The sequence below is a fragment of the Mastigoproctus giganteus genome, chromosome 5 (assembly GCF_048544385.1).
Source record: "Mastigoproctus giganteus isolate SK-2022 chromosome 5, ASM4854438v1, whole genome shotgun sequence".
Classification (NCBI taxonomy): domain Eukaryota; kingdom Metazoa; phylum Arthropoda; class Arachnida; order Uropygi; family Thelyphonidae; genus Mastigoproctus; species Mastigoproctus giganteus.
The window spans coordinates 82,796,481-82,817,556 of NC_143579.1; the positions used below are offsets into that span (position 1 = coordinate 82,796,481).

The 21,076-nt window shown below is 37.0% G+C and overlaps 1 protein-coding gene across 1 annotated transcript in view; it reads left to right on the forward strand.

The window, feature by feature from the left end:
* LOC150085526 (transcription initiation factor TFIID subunit 1-like) overlaps window positions 1-21,076 on the forward strand; it is a 700,666-nt gene that overhangs the window by 528,046 nt on the left and 151,544 nt on the right. Inside the window, 1 exon segment of the mRNA XM_090374589.1 lies at window positions 15,608-15,744. Coding sequence (XP_090230715.1) covers window positions 15,608-15,744 — 137 coding nt within the window.

The window sequence follows — 21,076 nt, forward strand, 5'->3', positions numbered from 1 at the left end:
ATTTATATATCCCTTCCAAAATTATTTATATATATCTATTAACTTGCCCTGGCTAATATCCTTCAGTTCATACCGTTCACTAACTTATTCATTACAATATAGTACTTCTTATACATATCTCACCATGTTTAATCAAAAGTTCTAATAAATTGGTTATCGGGTGTCTATAAGTCTTTGCGTGATGGTGAGAGTACTTAAGTAAACTAATCACTTACTTAGATAACTTGGCAGACTTCGCGGTACATCCTTCATTCTTCTCTAAGTGAGTAGTGGATCTTTTCCATCTGGGTCGCATCTCACAATCCCTGGGCGAGTTCGACATAAGCTACTGGATTCCTTCTTGGGTCTCGGATACCTTTATTTCTTAAGAATGAATTATTTTCATCAGGTCTGAGTAGCTTGCTCTTCCGGACTCACCAAGGCTCCTACTTTCAGCTCCACAAGGCTCCTTCTTTCGGGCTCACCAAAGCTCCTTCTTTCGGGCTCACCAAGGCTTTCTTCTTTCGGGCTCACCAAGGCTTTCTTCTTTCGGGCTCACCAAGGCTTTCTTCTTTCGGGCTCCACAAGGCTGCTTCCTTCAATTCACCGAGGCTCCTATTTTCTCCCTCGCTATCTTACTTTACGTACGTCCTTCCTCTAGCTTCTCCATATTGGCTCCCTTACTTTCTGCTAACTCCTAACAATAACTCATGTTAACTAACTCCTACAAAACTCAACTCTGTCTGTACTAACTCATTCTAACTAACTCCGATAAAAACTCAACTATGTGTTCCTGACTAACTCATATTTACTAGCACCGACAAAAACCTCAAATCTGTGCCTACTAACTCATTTTTACTAACTCTATGTATACTAATTCATTTTCACTAACACCGACAAAAAACTCAACTCTGTCTCTCTCTCCAACTCCTTCACACCCTTTTTGTTCTTCTCCTCCCACATCTAACTCCCAAGTTCGTCACACCTATTCTCTTCAGCTCCCTCCAATCTTATACTTATCTTCAGATTTCTTCTCCTTTCATTCGTTAGACGACCCTTACTCAGCCTGCCCAGAAACATGTGTTTCAATACTCCCCTTTTACTATTCTACCAGATCTGCTCCCATACGGTGTTCCCTTTGATGTTTGCCGATTATCCCAAATAAAAGCACTCCCCTCTCATCTAACGCCTTGACCCTGTAATGTTTTAAAAACACGGCTCACGTTTAGTGACCACAGCATTTATTTAAGGAAACTTAAATGCTGGTCAAGAAACCACTTCCTGTTTGCGCCTGACGGTATCCTGTTTGAAGTAACTATCCTTACTAAGTTCGACCCCACATAAATCTTAATTCGTCTGTTTGTGCTTGGACCCATGCTGCTTTACAGTAGTTTTCTTCGTTTATTCCCAGCTTATAACGGAAGTTAATGGCTAAGACCCTGCCTTTATTTCTTACTACCCATTAAATTTATATTTCATACTGAATAATTCTTATTATTGAAATCAGATGATATTACTATCTTATTCAACTAGCAACAAGAATTCCTATTCCTTAATTAATAAAACCAACTTCTTATTATTTTTATTCTGTAAGATTTTGTATTTTACAGATTTTAATATTCCACCACTATCTAATTTTTATTTGAAAAGAATGCAATAGTTTCAAATTTCTGAGCATCTTTCACTGTAATCAGTGGGTGTCCCCCCCCCTCTTTTCTCAGTTATTGTTTATATGCCTTGTGGGGAAACTTTGCCATTGCTTCTCAAGGCTACATATTTCCTCATGTTGATATATGACTGAACAGCTCAAGTTACTCCTGTTCATCACTGATAGCCACTGGTATTCAACTGCATGTAATATAAACTTGATGTAATATTATTATTTATTTTTTATTTTTTTTTTTAGCCTGAGATTTTGTAAGTGAGCCAGCTCTTGAGCTACATACGCTACGGAGTTGCCAAAGTGAACACCAAAACTTTTATATGATGTACAGCTGGAAAAACAGTACTTGTAAGTTATAATTAGAAGCAACCAATGAGAGATATACATGATAGAATTTTATTACCATTGGACCATCCAGTTATATTATAGTGTGAGTTTGATATCAGGAAACACAATGAACTTTCCCTTAGTCTTTGAGAAACTACACCAAAGTTTTCAGTAGTTAGTTGTAATGAAATTTTGATCAGTTTCTTGTATCTTGTTATAGCCAAATTTACTATATACAAAAGACCCATGCTTTACGATATTAATCTGTTCCAGAGACACCATCGTATTGTGAAAATATCGTAATGTGAATAACACATTGTTTTTTGGTAATTCATTCTAAGGCCTCTGAAGTTAAAATCTTCGCTATATAACTAAGCTATTTATCTCTCTGAAAGATGATTTTTATAATGGAAATTGTACATATTGATTAAAAAATTTGATTATAACTAATATAACCAATGAGAGATATACAGAACATCTCTTTATTCTGTATATACAGTTGTACAAACTGATAAAAGCACAGCACAAAAAATCACTTCAACTCAAGGATGCAAAAACAAAACACACGGCAACATGTTTACAAATGCTGCTTGCTATTGGCTGAGAGGAAGGAACACATGGTTAGGTCAGAGTCAATCATAAGACCATCCCATCATAAAGTGAAATAAGTAGCCGGTTAATATGATCACTGGTTAGTGGAATCAGCCACTTTAATTTCAAAAAACCAATTCAAATCATTAAAATGTGCTGAACTTTCATCATTATCATATGTTCAGCTATGAGAATGAATTTTGAATGCCTTTGTGATATTTTTCTAAAGCACATTTCTGGCAGTCCCAACCATAAAACAATAAAAACAGTTTGCAGTTTCCAGTTTATTTGGCTTTTCTATTAATGCAGTCTATTATAAATGGATAGTAAACTCAATGTTATTGCATTTGCAATAATACCAATAACTGGAATTCTGTAGGTTTTTGTGTTATTATAGTGAAATGTGTTTCCCTTCCTCTTCAATCATATAAACACATAAATAAATTTTCAGAAACTTCTCTTCATTCCTACTTTTTAAGCTTCATAAACTTGTTACTCCATATCTTACTTGCATGTTCATGTTAGTTGCAATTGTGCCTGTCATGTTCTTTGTTATTGATTGCTTACCTTTTTAACTGTTTTAAATTTTACAACCCTCCCCAAAAAATGCAGTGAACAGAAATATCAATTAGTTAGTATGTATATATTACAGTATTAATTAAGCTATGTATGTAAGCGTATTTTTATTTTTATTTTGTTAACCTGTGGAAAATATTTTTTCGATTTTCATGTATCGTTTAATTTTTTTAATTGGTAATGCAATAAAGTGTAAATTTGTGATCTTTAATTTTATAGCCTGTGGATAATATTCCTCCTATTTTTGCTTATTAGAATTGGCATTTAATAGAATTAAAATTCAATTCATAAACGTGATCACAATGACTGATGCTTACCACATATCATATGGTGAACAGTATTTTATTATGGAGAGTCCATTGTAAAGTGATTTGATCGTACAGTGAACAAATCATAAAGATCCACTGTATTAGTAGATAATAATGAAGCAACCCAGTTTAAATTAATTAAATACCTTAATATCATACCTTTAATATCTGTTTTCATAGTTTCTTTCATGCAATATTTTTAATTTGGAACAATGCTGCTATAATTAAATTCAAGTAAATCCCAATGTAAGGGACACAGCAAATTATATTGGGAGTTTATATAGATCTCTCTCTCTTTGCCGACCGGGCTAGCCAGGTAGGTAAAGTGCCTGCCTGGCAACCCAAAGGTCGCAGGTTCAAATCCCGCCTCGGATTAGGATCACAGTAAAATGCAAAAACTTGGGGAGGTGCATTATGGCCACAGAAGCCGATGCACCAACTAAAAAAATATATATATATAATGTGATGTAAAAGTTAGGCAAAAGTAATAAAAATAAATAAATATGAATATGAAGCTATCATTCTGGCTGATGTTTTTTATTTTAACTATCATATTTATTTTAATTATCAGATATATATATATATATATAGACCTCTTTGTAAGTGTTAGAAACATATATATGTTCCTCTTTGGTAAATAAATTAGTTGAAAATTCCAAAAAAAAATTTCTTTTATTGCAATTTTATTAAGATTATGTTAACTCAGCAACTGTCACAAGTACAACTTTATAACAAAGGCAGTGTGATACTTGGTCTGACAGATCTTAAATTTTATTTATTTATATATATATTTTTTTTGAAAAAAATAAAAGTTTTTGGTTTCTTGAATACTGCTTGGCTTATACCAATGCTTACTTGCCCTTTACAAATGGATTGCAATGCTTATTAATTTCACTTTTTATTTTTTTTGAAAAAATTTTTTTTTAATTTAAAAATCCTATTTTTTTCTACACCTGAAATTTTCAGTGAAAACAGGCTATTAATTCAGCTGATTAACAAAAAAGGAGCATTATAAACATAAAATAAAAACTTAAGAGATAACTGGGAAAAATCTAAGAAGCACAGTAACATCGACCTGTTCACCTGAATTGCGAGAACTGGTCCTTGAGGTTGTCACAGACATTCTCTCAGTCTTGCTACCTGGGAGTCTAAAATGCTGATAAAACTGATATTCTGGTGACACTTAAGTCAATTGGACCTAATCTTGGCAAAGTCCAGTCAGTCTGTAACAGCCAAATCCTCTGTTTGCACCTTCACATTGGTGGCACTGTAGTAACCCTGGGTATAACCCCCCCCCCCCCCCAATGTGCAAGTCCTGAAATACAGTGCCTAGCATACTGGAGGTGACCACCCAGGTGCAAACCAACGTAAGCAAGGATTGATGTGTGGTGCCCACACCACATGTAGGAATGTTACCCCTCTGTTATTGGGCAGTACTACATGGTAGATGATGCTCATTAACTGGGGCAATTCCACCACTTTGCTTATTGGAGGCTTGAAGTGGTGAAACCCATGTTTAGTCTACAGAAAAAAAGTTCCAGCAAACCCCCCCCACCCGTCTCTTCCATCATGCAGTATGATTGATGTCTTTTGAGGTTATGATGAACGTCATGACTAAATCCAATCTCCCTTACATTTTGAGGGTACAGCTCTAAAGTGGTGTTCACAGGCTGATCGTTAGTCTACCAGACTGAACCTATTTTTAATTTTCTCTAGGAGGCTTCCGGATTAGCTAGTATATAATCTTGCTGCTCTACTCTGCCACAGTGACTGGGGGTAGTCGGTCTGTAACAGCCAAATCCTCTGTTTGCACCTTCACAATGGTGGCACTGTAGTAACCTTGGTTATAACCCCCCTCCCCCATGTGCAAGTCCTTAAATAGAGTGTTGAGCTGGATATATTCTTGCCAAGTGGTTGCCATATTAACCCCAGGGGCTCACATCTCTCTCTCTCTCTCTCACTCTCTCACTCACTCATTCACTCAGGGTAACTCAGGGAACTTTTTTTTTTTTTTGGCTGGTCCAGCATAAGCCTCAGGCTTCCTTGCACCATGTGGCTGGTAATAATAATATCAAAAAATTTCATTACTTCACATACAGCATGTCCTCCCCACCTTTTCTCTCTACCAAATACATCATGAATTGTGAAATTAATAAAACGAACTTATCTGCAAAAAGATCTAAACCTCCCAAACACTTCCTTGTTCATTTCCCAAATATATGTGGTCTCAGTTCCAATCTCAATGATGCTCATTTCCATTTACAGTCTGCCAAATCCCATGTACTTTTTCTGATTGAATTCCAGTTATCGGTTGATTCAGACACTGCTCATCTCAGTTTTTTGAATTATTCGCTGTGTGATTCCTTTTGCTTTAAAGCTGGTACTTGTGCACATGTCTATTCTGATATTCCCTGTCAGAACCTTAGTAATATGGAATCCCCTCTTTTTGATCGTCTCTGGCTTAAAATCTCTATATTACATTCTGTAAAATTCATTTGTTGCCTCTATCATTCTCCCAACTCCACTAATCACTTGGAATTCTTTGACTTCTCTTTGAAACTTGAATTTCTCCAGGCCAACTATCCTAACAGTGATGTAATCAAAGCAAAAGGCTCAAGCTAATGGGAGTGCTGTGGCTCAGGGGAGAACTCACGGGGGGGCAGTTGCCCTCTGAATCACAGCCTTTTAAAATGCACTGCTTGCATGATGTTTGTGGAGCAATCGGGTATGAGACATGATATTGCCGTGGGGGATGTCTTTGTGTGTGTGCGCACGATGCAAGGAGTGTAACGAAATCAGGCAACAACTCGCCGTTGTTATGGGCCTATATGAGAGCTTGAAGGACAGGGTGGATGCCCTCAAAGGATCTAAATTGAGGGGCCTATCAAGCTCTCAGCTGCCCACATCAACGCCAGAGCTTGCACTCGGTCATCATGCAGCACAGCGGCAACCCCCAAGGCAGAATACGTGGGTCCCACAGGAACTAGTAGTTGTTGGTGACTCTATTGTCAGGGAAACGGGGAACATGCTTTGTAAAAAGGATAGGTGGAACAGAACCAGGGTATGTCTGTCAGGGGCAAAGGTTGATGATGTTGTAGAGTGGATATCATCTTTTGAGGGCACAAAAGGTGATACAGTTGTACATGTTGGCACTAATGATATTAAGAGTAGGAGACCGGCAGAATTACTTAACAAGTACAGGTCACTGTTGAAAAAAAGCCGTGAATTATGGTTGAATTTGAAATTGAAAGTGTCTGCAATTCTGCCCAGACACGATAGGAGGGAATATATGATAAGAGCCTTGTCGATCAATTCGGCCCTGGAAAGATTTTGCAAGGCTCAGGGAGTACAATTTTTTTCAGCCCGGTCTGTACTTGTTAACAAGAGAGACTGCTTCTACAGGGATAGGATACATTTAAATAGAAAAGGTGCAAGAATATTTGCTGATGCTATTGAGGCAGTGTTAGGTGGGTCGTAAAATTACTACCTGGAAAACAGAATGCAGGATATTTCAGAGACTGCTCGAAGTCATTGCGGTACAAGTAAACACATGGGTTGTGTTAGGGTAGCTAAGAATAGGAACAAGTGCATTTTTTTTTATGTAAACCCCAAACACAAGAGGTATTAGAACCTATAGTACTTAGTACCGTGCTTGGGTTGCAGGTTGAGAAGACGAAAGAAGATATTTGTTGACATTGGACTTAAACATCTGTAGACTGTAATTTTCAGGAAATACGTATGAAGGTAGGAAGGTTGTTCCAGAAAACGGCAGTTGAATGAATAAACGAGGAAGATGAAAAGTTGGTTCTGTGAGTTTGAAGTTGGACAGTAAATGGCTGGTGGCGGCACGTGTTCGGACTGTTTTGAAAGAGAGAGCAGGAATTATAGAAGCTAATTCAGAAAAACAGTGCCCATGGAAGTATCTGTAGAAGAGGCATGCAGCAGAAACAGTACGTCTATGAGACAGCGAGTGCAGAGACTCTGTTAGAGATGAATCATTAATTAACCTAACTGCCCTCTTCTGAATGGAATCAAGAAGCCTGAGAGAGGTTTTGGGGGCACCACCTCAGATGTGCGAACAATATTCCATGGCGGGGCGGATTTGCGATTTATACAGAGTGAGCAGCTGTTTGGAAGAAAAGTAACGCGGAAAGCGAAAGAGAAAACCAAGTTTTTTATATGCAGAAGAAGCAATATTTGTAATGTGCTTGTGCCAAGAGAGATTAGAAGTCAATGTAATTCCCAAAAGAGATATATCATTTTGCCTAGAAATCGGAGTGTCACTAAAGATAAGCATAGGAGCAGAAGAATCCTTTTTGCGAGATATAAGACAAGACTGAATTTTAGAAGGGTTGAAATCAACTAAGTTGTCTTTGCCCCACTGGAGAATTACCTGAAGATCGGCATTTAAGGAATTGGTAGCAGATTTTCGAGAAGTTGAAGCTGATTGACCAGGACAAGGTTTCTCAAAATGGAAAGTGGAATGCAATGTGCTATCATTGGCAAAACTATGGATAGGATTTCCAGTCAATGGAAGAAGGTCATTAATATACAAGAGGAAAAGAGTGGGGGACACCGGCATTAGTGGAGAAGTTAGAAGACAGAGAGCCATCTACCATCACCCTCAGTGAGCGATCAGAGAGAAAACTGGATAACCAATTACCAAAAACAGTCGGCAAACCATAAGATGGAAGTTTGTTTAGAAGACCTTTATGCCAAACACGATTGAAAGCCTTTGAGATGTCAAGAGCAACTACATGTGTTTCACCGAACCTTTCCATTGAATTAGTCCATAATTGGGTAATATAGGCCAGAATATCACCAGGGGATCGACACTGACGGAATCCATACTGGCGATCGTTGATCAGACGGAAGGTTTCTAGGTAGTTTAAAATTTGGTGGTTAATTGATTTCTCCATTACTTTAGAAAGAGTAGAAATAATTGCAATGGGACGATAATTGGATGGGAGGGATTTGTCACCCTTTTTAGGAACTGGCTGGATATGAGCAAATTTCCAAGCAGAAGGAAAACCACCTTTGGAATAAGAAAGTGAAAAAAGGCGGCAAAGAATAGGAGTAAGTTCAGGAGCACAGGTTTTGAGAACAAGTGGAGAAATACCATCGGGACCTGGAGCTTTCTTAGCATCAAGATTCTTCAAAATCCTTCTGACATCCTTTTGACGGAAGACCACAGGAGGCATTGAATGGTGGGAGGTGTTTTACCAAGATCATTAAAACATGAGTTGGAAGAAAAATGGGATGCAAGCAGGTCAGATTTATCTTGGCTGAAATGACAACAGAGCCATCTGGTTTGGACAGAGGTGGGAGTAGAGATGGGCAAAAGTTGCGGCCAATAGCTTTGGCAAGAGACCAGAATGCTCGGCTACCATTAGGGCAAGAAGCAAGTTTTCTACTCCTAGCCTGTTCAAACTCTAGTTTGGACTGGTTAATAACTGCTTTACAATTGTTGTGAGCTTTGGTGTAGGCAGAAAATGAAACTGAAGAATTAGAAATGAGCCAATTACGATATACAACATTCTTCTCTTGAACAGCCTTAGCACATTTATTGGAAAACCAAGGTTTAGTTAAAGGACGAGATTTTAAAGTGGAGTGTGGGATAAAGGATTCCATTCCTGCAAGAATAATTTCACTGACACGAACTGAGCAAACGCTGACATCAGAACTTTTGAAACAGTAATCCGACCAAGGAAAAGAAGAAAAGAAGTCTCGCAGGTCATCCCATTTTGCATTCTTGTAATGCCAAACAACACGAGGTTGGGAATAGCCATGAGATAACGGTTCCATTGGACAAGAGACAATCACCAAGTTGTGATCTGGAGTGCCTAAAGGACCTCTCACTTCGACCGTGTACTTGAAGGGTTGTTTGCGAGAAAAAGATCAAGTGTATTGGCTGTTTGATTAGGATTGTCCAGTATTCTTGTAGGTAAATGAACAATCTGTGCAAGGTTATAAGTAATTGCAAAAGCCTCAGCATCTCGACCAGCTGTGTCTGTGTGACTAGAAAACGGAAGCCAGCTGGAATTGTGAACATTAAAATCAAAGGAAAATTACCTCACTGTTAGGAAAGTTGGACTGGAGAAAGTCAAGTTGCAAAGAGAGGAAGTCAAAGCGCTCCAAGTGATTAGTGGAGTTGGGAGAACAGTAGAGACAACAGATGAATTTGAAACAATGAGGTAGAGAGATTATAAGTCAGACAAGATCAAAGAGAGGAGATTCCAAATTGCCAAGTCTGACAGGGAATATCAGAATGAACATATGCACAAGTACCACCTTTGAGGCGAAGGGAATCATACAGGGAATAATTTGGGCATCTGAGATGAGCAGTAGTTGAATCAACCGATAACTGAGATTCTGTCAGAAAAAGTACATGCGGTTTGGCAGACTGCAAGTGGAAATGGACATCTTAGAAATTAGAATTGAGACCACATATATTTGCCATACAATTGAGACCACATATAAAGCCAGCTTGCTCTTTCGGTTAAATCTCATCAAGTATTCTTTCTAATTTGTTAGTAATGACCCTTGTGAACAACTTGTAGATGTGGGATAACAAGCTAATTGGGCTATAATTTCAAATTTCTGATTTATCTCCTTTCTTATGCAGCAAAACTAAATTTGCATTATTCCACTGCTTAGGCGTCACACCTTTTCTAATGATGTACTTTTGAAGAGCCTTGCCAGTTTTTGTGTTATGTCTCTTCCTCCCAATTTTAACAACTCTACGGAACTTCATCTTCCCCCGGGGTTTTCCGATTCTTCATTTTCTTCAATGCATGTTCTACCTCATCAGGAAGAATATCGGGTATGTCATATGTGTTGCTACTTTGCAATCCATCTTCCCCACTGCTGGCATCATTCCCCTGCTCCTTGTATAATTCTGTATAGTAGTCTTCTGCTATTTGAATTATGCCTTCTCTGCTGTTTATAAGTACACCATCGCTATTCTTCAATTTCAGTATCATTTGTCTTTCTGTATTACTGCTCATGGCTGCTGATTTAAATCCTTTGTTTTCCCTTAATGCTTGTTCTACTTTTCTTGTGTTAAATCTTATGTCCTCTCTGAGTCTCTTTCTGATGGCTTTGCATAGCTCAGTATACTCAGTTTTCTCCTTGTCGGTGTTTATCTTTGCTCTTCATTTTTTGCTTTCGGTTCATCATAACAAGTGTTATGACGAACCGAAAAGGGTTCATCATAACAAGAAAAGGGTGAACAGAAAGTGGACATATTAATCCATTTGGACTCTTCCATGTCCACTTTCTGTTCAACCTTTTCTTGAAAAAAGTGTTCATTACTGATAGTCCTTGAGATTCTGCAAATTCCACAAGTCTTTCACCTCTTTCATTACTTTCACCAATTCCAAAATTTCCTATAGTTCCACTTTCTGCGCTGTTTTGTCTTTTTCCAACCTTAGCATTGAAGTCTCCCATAATAATAATGTAGTGGGTTTTCTGCTCATCTAGAAGACTCTCAATTTCGGTGTACATTTCTTCAACCTCTTCATCATCATGGCTCGATGTTGGTGCATAAATCATTATAATCTTTAGCTTGTACCTCTTAGAAATGTTGAGTATTAGTCTTGACACCCTTGGTGATGTACTTTTGAATTCCAAAATGTTGTTTTTAAAATCTTTATGGACCAGAAACCCAACTCCACCTTTACTCCTTTCACTATTTCCATTGGTGTTCAGCAGATTTCCACTTGATAAACTTATAAGTGATTCATTTCTTCTTCTTGTTGCAGCCAAACCAATGATATTCCAATTCACATTTTCTAATTCCTTTTCCAGCTCTAATATCCTGTCTTCACCGATGAGTGATCTTGCGTTATAACAAGCCAGGTTCAGTTTCCGTGCATGGCAGCCTGGTCGTACCCAGAGATTCTTAGCACCCTCTGCTTCCACTCTGATCCTCTCACTGCCGTAAGAGGGAGAGTGAAAGCTGCTGGGGACTGAGGGCCATTTGTTTCATCATGCCGTCATATGCTGGAGGGTTTGGTCTTTTCCTCTTCACGCTGACCAGGCGTCTTGAAGAGAACCACTCTACACGTTCGTTGCCACCTAAGTGACGTAACAGGGCTTACCATCAAGAAGTTGTGCATGAGTGGATTTTAGGGAGGCAGGCCAACCGGACTACTCCTAAATCTTCTGTAATAGAGAGATATTGGATCCATCAGTGTTTTAGGCTGAGTGTCTGATAACACACTGGATACCTGTTCCCCTCTAAGCCCCAATCATCAACCAGTGATTAATGACAATAGATATTTTGCCGAGGGATCTGTCAGGCTACTGCTCTTCGGTTAACTAGCTTTTCACCAACTTCTCTTTTATGCCTCATCAAAATTAAATGGGTATTGTCTGCACTTTCCTGTTTATAAATGGTGTACGTGTAATTTATGTTGGAGGTATGAAAATAAATTCATATGATTTTTTGTTTAGCACAGAATATTCAGGTGATTTTTTTCACTTTAATCAAAGGTAATAAACCACTGGTTTGCTACCTTTGATTAAATTTGAAACCAAATCTGAAAAATCCAAGCAAGCCAATCTATCAATAATTTAAAATATAATTGTTTTTGTGTTATTATTATTACAAATTAAATTATAAATTTTTGTTTTCTGAGTGTAACACTAGTTTACTTTTACTGGTGTATTACATAAAATTTAGCTCTCTTGTATGAAAAATGCAGTTTACCAAAATGAGGCATTTCTTTTATACTTTTGTTTTTTTCTAACAATTAGTTGGGATTTTAGAGTCATTGTGATATTGAGTAAAATAGTTGTATGGAATCCAATTGATTGCCCCATATTATGTGAATCAATGCATAGCAACTTCCAGCATGATCCTTTTTCAGGAAATTTTCTCTCTCTCAATTGGAAAAGTCTGAGTTCAAGTACCATCATAGAAGGAATTTTTAAAGGCCTTTTCAGTTGAAGCTATAGTTAAGTTAGCCAATCTTAGGCACTAGAATAGGGTTATCCTGTGAATTTGCCGGTTTTTCCAGCCCACAAAATACATTCAGATTAGCTTGTTAACACACATGTACAAACATGATATACAATGGTGCAATATGCTCTAAGCCACTGATGCACCTAAAACTTGCAGCAACATCTTAACATGACCCAAGAAAGTCTAGAAAACTAGTACTATGACCTATAATCATTGCATTGGCTCAAGTCTCTTATTTTAACTCCTACAGATTTTTCCTTATGTGGATTACAGAATGGAGAAAGAGAGCATAACTAAAGTTAAGAAATCCTTGTGGCATCTTGAATCCAAAGGACAAATTTCATAGGATAGCCAAGCAGTCATGCTAAAGGTTTTCAGAATATTGTTGGGGTCCTGGCAACAGACACTTTCAACATCTGAATTATGAATTATATCTATTTTACATATTTCAGGTTGCTTCACTATGTTTTCCATATATATCTAACTTTTTTTTTTTCCAAAATACAGTAAGTGCTGGTTATAGTGATCACTGGTTATTAGAATCAGCTGCTTTTTGGAATCAAATTTCAAACAACCAATTCAAATCAGTAAAATGCACTACACCTTCATTGTTTATTAGAATCACATCTTTGGTTATAAGAATCAATTTTTAACACCTCTGTGATATTTTTCTAAAGCATATTTTTGAAGGTCACATTTCTAAATGCCACAACCATAAAACAATAAAATCAGTTTGTAGTTTATATGGCTTTTTTGTTTGTATAGTCTGTTACAAACAGTTAGTAAACTCTATCTTATTGCATTTGCAATAATACCAATAGCTGGAATTCTGTGCATTTTTACATTATTATGGTGAAATTTGTTTCCCCTTCACTGAAATCTTTAATCATATAAAAAACAAATAAATGTTCAGAATCTGCTCTTCATTCCTATATCTAAACTTCATGTCTCACTTGTATGTGTCGTGTTAGTTCCAGTATGTAACTGCCATGTGCTTTGTTATTGATTGATACTTATCTTTTTTACTTAGTTATAAATTTTACTATCTCCAAAAAAATGTCAGTGAACAGAAAGAGAGTGAATTTGAGTGTGAACGATAAGTTACGAATTATGGAAACATACGACAAATTAAACTTAAGCAATGTATCTCAAAGGGAAGCAGCAGTAAAATTAGGAGTGCCTCAGTCATTTTTATCAAAATTTTTAAAATCGAACCACAAATTAAACACTCATGTAATTAGTGAAACCAGAAAAAGGAAGTGTGAAAGGAAATTTCAAACAGTAGATTAAGCTCTGTTCGTTTGGTTCAAACAGGCCAGCTCATTTAATGCATCAATCAGTTGTAGCATTCTCCTTTAAAAGCTAATGATTTTGCTGGAAATCATTAGCTCTTCCATCCGTCGCCTTAAACGACGACGTTTAAGGTGATGGATAGATGGCTGACAAGATGGAAGGAGGGGCATGATATTGTTTACAAACAACTTCACAGGGAAAAACAGTATTCTGGTGATTATGCAGCTGACAACTGTTTGAAAATTTCTTGGTAAACTGTGTGGTTAAGCACTTATATAATCCTGAAGACATTTTTAATACAGACGAAACAAGGTTGAACTACAGGGCTACCCCAGACCATTGCATGATTTTTAAAAATTTCTCTGCATATGCAGAAAATAAGATCATAGACAGGATTACAGTTCTTTTAATGTTCAACATGATGGGAACAATCAAGATGGAGCCATTAGTTATACACAAGACTAAATCACCTAGATGTTTTAAAGTAGTAAAACAGCTGCCTGTTAAATATGCTAATAACACCAACGCTTGGATGACAGCTTCTTTATTTGAAGATTATCTTGGTAAAGTAGATGGGATTTGAAATTGGATAAGAAGGGGGAAAAAAAAATGCATTGGTTTTGGACAAATGGCCCAACTCATCCAAAGGTGACTTTCAAAAACATTGAATTAGTTTTTCTACCTTCAAATACCACACCACTGATTCAATTTCAACCAGGGAATAATAAAAACCATTAAGATCTTTTATAGATTGGATGAGGCAAAGAATCATGCAGTCTATAGGTGATGGTTTTGGAACCTCATCTGATATCACAAAGCAGAAAACTGTTCTAGATGCACTTCATATGACAATGAGTGCCTGGAATGAAGTTTCTGAAACCTGCATTAGCAACTGTTTCAAAAAAAAATGTGGAATAATTATTCATGATGGTCAACCAAGTCATGATACTGATCACATTGAAATGCCTGAAGACTTGGGTGAATGGCGCCTCCGTAGCCAGGTGGGAAGGAGCAGCAGTGCGTAGCACACGCTTCTTGATTAGACTGGGGTTCGAGCCCGTCACCACCAAATACGGAGGATGCGGAAAGGTCAGGGAATGACCACCGCATATCCCGGAGCAATATGGCCTTAGTTGCTAATGCTCCTAAAAACCAAAATAACAAAAAAATAACTTGGGTGAACAAGAGTTTGATTGGACGGACATACATAGTGATCTTCAAGTTGCTGCAGCTTTAACAGATGAAAAAATTTCCCAGTCTGTCACTAATAATTTTGCCAAGGAGGAGGGAAATGAAGATGAACCCAAACAAATTTCAGTTACAAAACTGCAAACTCAAGGAGCTATAATAGTCCTGAGGAAAGCATTGGAAAAAACTGGTGCAAGTGATTGTGAATATAGACTGCTATATAACATTGAAAAATATATAGACAGACTTTTTAGTGATTATTTAAAGAAGTCTCAAATAAGTGACAATTTTAAATTATAACCATATTACAAAATGTTATGTTTAATTAAAATGTATATTAATTAAGCTATGTACGCAAGTATAAATTTATTTTTATTTTGCAAATGAGTGGATAATATTCTTCCAATTTTCATGTATCATTTAATTGATAATAAATTGTAAATTTGTTTGTTATATTTTTATTTTTATAGCCTTTGGGTAATATTTGTCGATTTTCACTTATTAGAATTGCCGTTTATTAGAATCAAAATTCAATTTGCAAATGTGATCGCTATAACCAGCGCCCTGTATTAATGATTTTGTGAGTTCTGTAACTACCCGTTCCTGTATTTCACATATGTCAGGTGTTAAGAACTTAATTAAATCTTCCATATTGTAAATATTAACCTTATATAAAAAAAAAAAAAATGCCTTAGTTTCAGAATTATTTTTCAGACTGGAAAAATCTTAAAGATTTATAGAACCTTTAGAAATACAGATGGGAAAGAGTATATGAGGATCGAAACTGTCAGGAAACCAGCTGTTGTTGATACTTACATGAGAATCCGTACAACAAAAGATCCTGTTTTCATGTAAGACAGATGAATTTACCTACAGTTTGATAATAGGTCACGTAGATTGAATTTAGGTGTCATTGCAATTAAAAATGTATTTCTAGGAATTAATACAAATTTGATAATTTTTTTTTGAAATATTGTGTATGTGTATGTGTGGACATGAATCATTTACATGAATATGTAGCAAACTACTGCAGTCCTTGTGCTCCAGATTTTATCTTTAAGAAAAGAAAATTATGACATAGTTAGTGCAATTGCATCATTGCTACATAGTTGAATTTTTTAGACAAACCAAAGTTTGTATGTTGGCATCACTGTTGTAACATCTCATATTGTGAAATCCTTCATAACAAGTCACCCTCCTTATACTTCAAATAAGTAACACTTTCCATTAGAGAAGTGGATTCCTATTGTTACCTATTTTCAGTTGAGTACCATCACTCAGACAACGCTGTTTCTAAGCTATTTAATTTCTCATTAGTGAGCAGATAGGTACCCAGAGGTATAAAGGTTGATAACCCAGTTGTGACCTATTTACATAGTATGAGAGCTGCCAAAAGGTGCATTTCTTAGACTAATAATATTTCAGGCACAGGCATAGGAATAAAGTTACCCTGTGAATTTTTTTGGTTAGTGCATCATTACTACAAAGTTGAATTTTTTAGACAAACCAAAGTTTGTACACTGGCATCATCATTGTAACATCTCATATTGTGAAATCCTTCACAATGAGATGTCTTCCTTATACTTCAAATAAGTAATGCATTTCATCAGAGAAGACTAAGTACGTAATAAAATAAGTAATAGTAATAATTTTAAATAATTACGATGGCTGACACATGGTCGTGGTCAGATAATCTGACTGAGCATATAAGTTAAGTCAGACAAAGTGGTAAAATATAAAACGTGTTCGTGTCTCTTAATGTGTACACTTGGATGAAATGTGTCACATGTTTAAAAAGGTGTCCACATTGCCCACACATAGGGAAGCATCTGCCCTCAGCAAAAAATGAATGAGTAAGATGATTGTGTCCTATGTGGAGGTGAACAAGAACAACTTCTCTGCAGTTCCTGTAAAGAAGGGCCTGCATATTCCTGGATTGTTGCCACTAGGAGAGCAATTTAGAGTATATTACCTGCCTGTAGTCTGTATAGGGGACTAACAGGCTATGGCTGTTGTGGTCATGGCTTCCGCAGGAAAAATATGCTTTTGATATATGCAGACCTGTATGGTATCTTATATAGTGGGTTCTCCTGAACATCATTTCATACTCTGCCATGGTATACTGTGATGAATACAGAACTATAAATTGGCCAGAAGTGTAGGTTGTGTGTTATTTGTGCAGTGTATGTTGTTTAGCTGTTCCTAGCCTCTTAGCTACCTGGAAGCAGCAATCACCAGTAAGCTTTCTGTTACTTCTTTGTACCATGAGGGGACAAGGCGCAAACTGTGGCAGACCTGCATAAACATGTATTAAATGTCCAAAACTAGTTTGGATTCCATTCGAAATAATTCCATGCCAACAAGCCAGCACCAGCATACATACAGAATCACATATACATTTATTCTCCTTCAGTCACCAGACAGGATGAGGCGCCTCTGTAGACAGGTGGGAAGGAGCAGCAGTGCGTAGCACACGCTTCTTGATTAGACTGGGGTTCGAGCCCGTCACCACCAAATACGGAGGATGCGGAAAGGTCAAGGGAATGACCACCGCATATCCCGGAGCAATATGGCCTTAGTTGCTAATGCTCCTAAAAACCAAATAACAACAACAACAACCAGACAGGATAGCAGGGAACAAAGAAAGGAGAAAAAAATAGCAGATGAAAAAAAAAAATTGTTTATTTTATTATTTTTTTAAAAATTTATATCACACTCGTAAACAGGTGCCAGCAATATAACTAATCCTGCACCCCACTAGAGGTAGTGCTAGTGGGGTACTAAACCACTGGGTGCTGGCAATAAATCCTATGCCTATGTGGCCCAAACCCAAGAGCAAAACAGCAGAAATAAATCTCACCAACCAACCTTTTTGGTGAGGTAGCTAAAAAAAAAGGCTGGGGAGAAGAAACCGAAATATAATATTAGCAAAAATTATAAAACCATAAAATTAGATACCTTTATTCAGTATCTAGTATGGCCACCTTTTGACTAAATTACAACTGGTATACATTATGGCATGGGTGTGACTAGGTGTCTGAGGAGTCTAGTTCCAGATTTGACCATTCTTCCATTAGGATATTTATAAGCTGGTGTGTTACATTTGGTAGAGAGCTGCAAAGCTGAACTGCCTTATTCAACATATCCCTGATATTCTGAATTGGATTCAAATCTGGAGAATTATGCAGCCAGGGAAGATGTTGGAAATCTTGGAAATTGTACCTGAACCATTCAGGTACAATTTCTGCATGGTGGATAGTTGTGTTGTTGTCCTGAAAGAATCCTTTGCATTCTGGGTAAAAATGAAGTTGCAGGGTGAAGTTGGTTTAATAAAACAGAAAAATATTCATTAAAGGTAATACAACCTTCTAATAGTATGAGTGGACCCAGTCTGTACCAACAGAATATACTGTGATACCACCTCCAGCTGCTTAAGTGGACACAAGATAGTCTGGGATGATGTTCACCCTACACTTTCACCCTAGAGAAGATTGGTAAAAAACAGTTTATTCCAGACTCCTCAGACTACAGTATCTTTTTTTTCCACTGTTCTACTGTTCACTCATGGTGTTGGTGGCACCACTGCAATCGAATATTTTGATTTTTTTTTTACAGAAGTGGTTTTTTTTATAGGAACAAGGCTGTAAAATCCCAGAGCCTTCAATTCCCATCATGTAGTTCAGTTGAAAATGTCTCTCTGTGCAAATTAAATTTTTCAGTCGTTTGCCATACACTGGACTTTCTGTTCTGACACTTGCAGTACTGACTTTCTGCTGCATTTCTTTCTTTTATAGCTGCTTACTCTTTTTGTCTTCCACTCACAGCAACTTTTGAGATGGTTGCTTTCAATACCCCAGTGATCTTTGTTTTAGCTCCTGCTAAATGTGCTCTAACAATAACATCTTTATGAAAATCAGAAAGATCACCTGCCTTCGCAATGACTGGATTGACTTAAGAACCAGGGAAGCATACAGTATACCAAGGACCTCGCAATAATACCATGTGAAAACTTTATTTGCATACCATAAATTTTATTATCTGTTGATATCAATTGCAAAAGGGGTCTAATTTTTTGGCTGGCCAATGTGCTGTAAATTCACAGTATAACTACATGCACATTAAGAAGTCCAAAAGATGGTACAATCCATTAAAAGTCCAACATGTCTATAGCCAATTAAATGTTGAAATCCAAGTAAAAGTCCGATTATAATCCTAATTAAATATCCAAAGATATTTTTCCAGTTAATAACCAATGCAGAGTTCAATGTAATTCAGTAAACCTTTAATTTCCTCTACTCACTGTGCACACAAAACTCTGAGCTTCTTGACAATTTGACAAAAGAGCTTATCAATGAGGCAAAACAGCTACAAATGTTATTTAGAATATTAAAATATAGTTAATGCCAGTTAATGTTATCACTGATTATCAGCCACTTATAATCAGAAATGAAAATCCAAAACCAGTTATGTTATAATGCTGCTGCATATGATCATACCAACATTTATTGTTATAATTTTTTGTTTCAATTAGGGTAAATATGTCTTCCAGAGCAGCTAAAATTGTATATAAGTCAGAACTTTGTTGATTATTTACAACCCGACCATGCCAAATATTGTTTATGACCTCATCCCTTGTTGCATGGAAGTGTTATCCTTTAAATTATAATCTAATTTCTTCCATGTGTCTGCAGCCTTTGTGACAGCAGAAGAGTGTCTCTAAACAAAAGCAAGTGAACAATCAAAAAAATTATGCTTTTGCTATCAGGCTCATACCATTAAGGAGAGGAACAATTAACCCACAATTGTAAAGTTTTACACCTATGTACAAGTTATTGGGTGTTTAATTACACTTTTGAAACAGTTTAAGTTTTCCTGCAAATGGTCATGCAATATCACAGTGTGTATGTATAGTACTATATCCATTGTCTGCTTTTCATGAATATATATGAGTTTAGTTTGCAGTTGAAAGTGGGAATGAGATTAGCTCGGTGCGGGCAAAGTTTTTGCGTCTCAAAATTTTTACCATTTTATTGACTAAATTGGCATATTAATTTATTTTCTAGAAGTAGCTTTATATTCTTAGTTACAATACTTAGTTTATTTTGAACTTAGATAGAGATTATGTGGGTATTACTTAGTATTGGTAAAACTTGTACTGTTCGAAACTTGCCACCATTGTGCAGTATTGATGCAGAATAGCATTACGTATATATATTTTTATGTAATGCTAGGTGGGAATGGCACACCCAGGGTCCTGAGCTGGATATCATCATTCTTCTCTTTCTTGGTGATTCCTTTCTACTTCTCTCTCTCTCAGGGTTACTTGGAAATTTTTTTTTTGCTGGTGCAGCATAAACCTTAAGCTTCCTTGCACCATATTTTTTTCAGCCTGATCTGTACTTGTTAACAGGAGAGACTGCTTCTACAGGGATGGGATACACTTAAATAGAAAGGGTGCAAGAATATTTGCTGATGCTGTCGGGCAGTGTTATGTGGGTCGGAAAACTGCTAGTTTGGTGAGATACAAGGACTAATAGATTAACAGTAGCCACTGGCAGAGGTGAAAGTGATTATTGCACTGCTTCTATTGAAATGAGCACCAGCCTGGAAAACAAGAAACAGGATATTTCAGAGACTGCTGGGAGCCATCGCGGAACAATTAAACACATGGGTTTTGTTAGGGCAGCTAAGAATAAGAACAGGTGCATGTATACTTGCATGTACACCAATGCTAGGAGTTTGGTAAATAAATTTGATGAATTTGAGGTATTGCTCAAAACATCAAAGGCAGATATTGTTGGGATATCAGAGACGTGGTGTCACACAGATATAAGAAAGCAGAACTGGAATTTGGGGAATACAATGTGTATAGAAGGGATAGACGGACAGGAGAGGAGGAGGGGTTATGCTATTAGTTAAGAAACACATGAAATCCAAGGAAGTGAAGCCAGTCAACATTGACGGACAGGGCAGTGTCGAGTCAGTTTGGTGTGACCTAAGCATAGGGAAATCAAAATTGAGAATAGGAGTGTGCTATAGGCCTAATGACTCTGATGAGTATAATGAGATACTGTACAGGGAAATAGAGTGGGCCAGTAAATCAGAGTCTTATAATGGGGGATTTTAATTTCCCAGATATTGACTGGAATTTGAGGGTTGATCACTCACACACTAGCAAGGCTT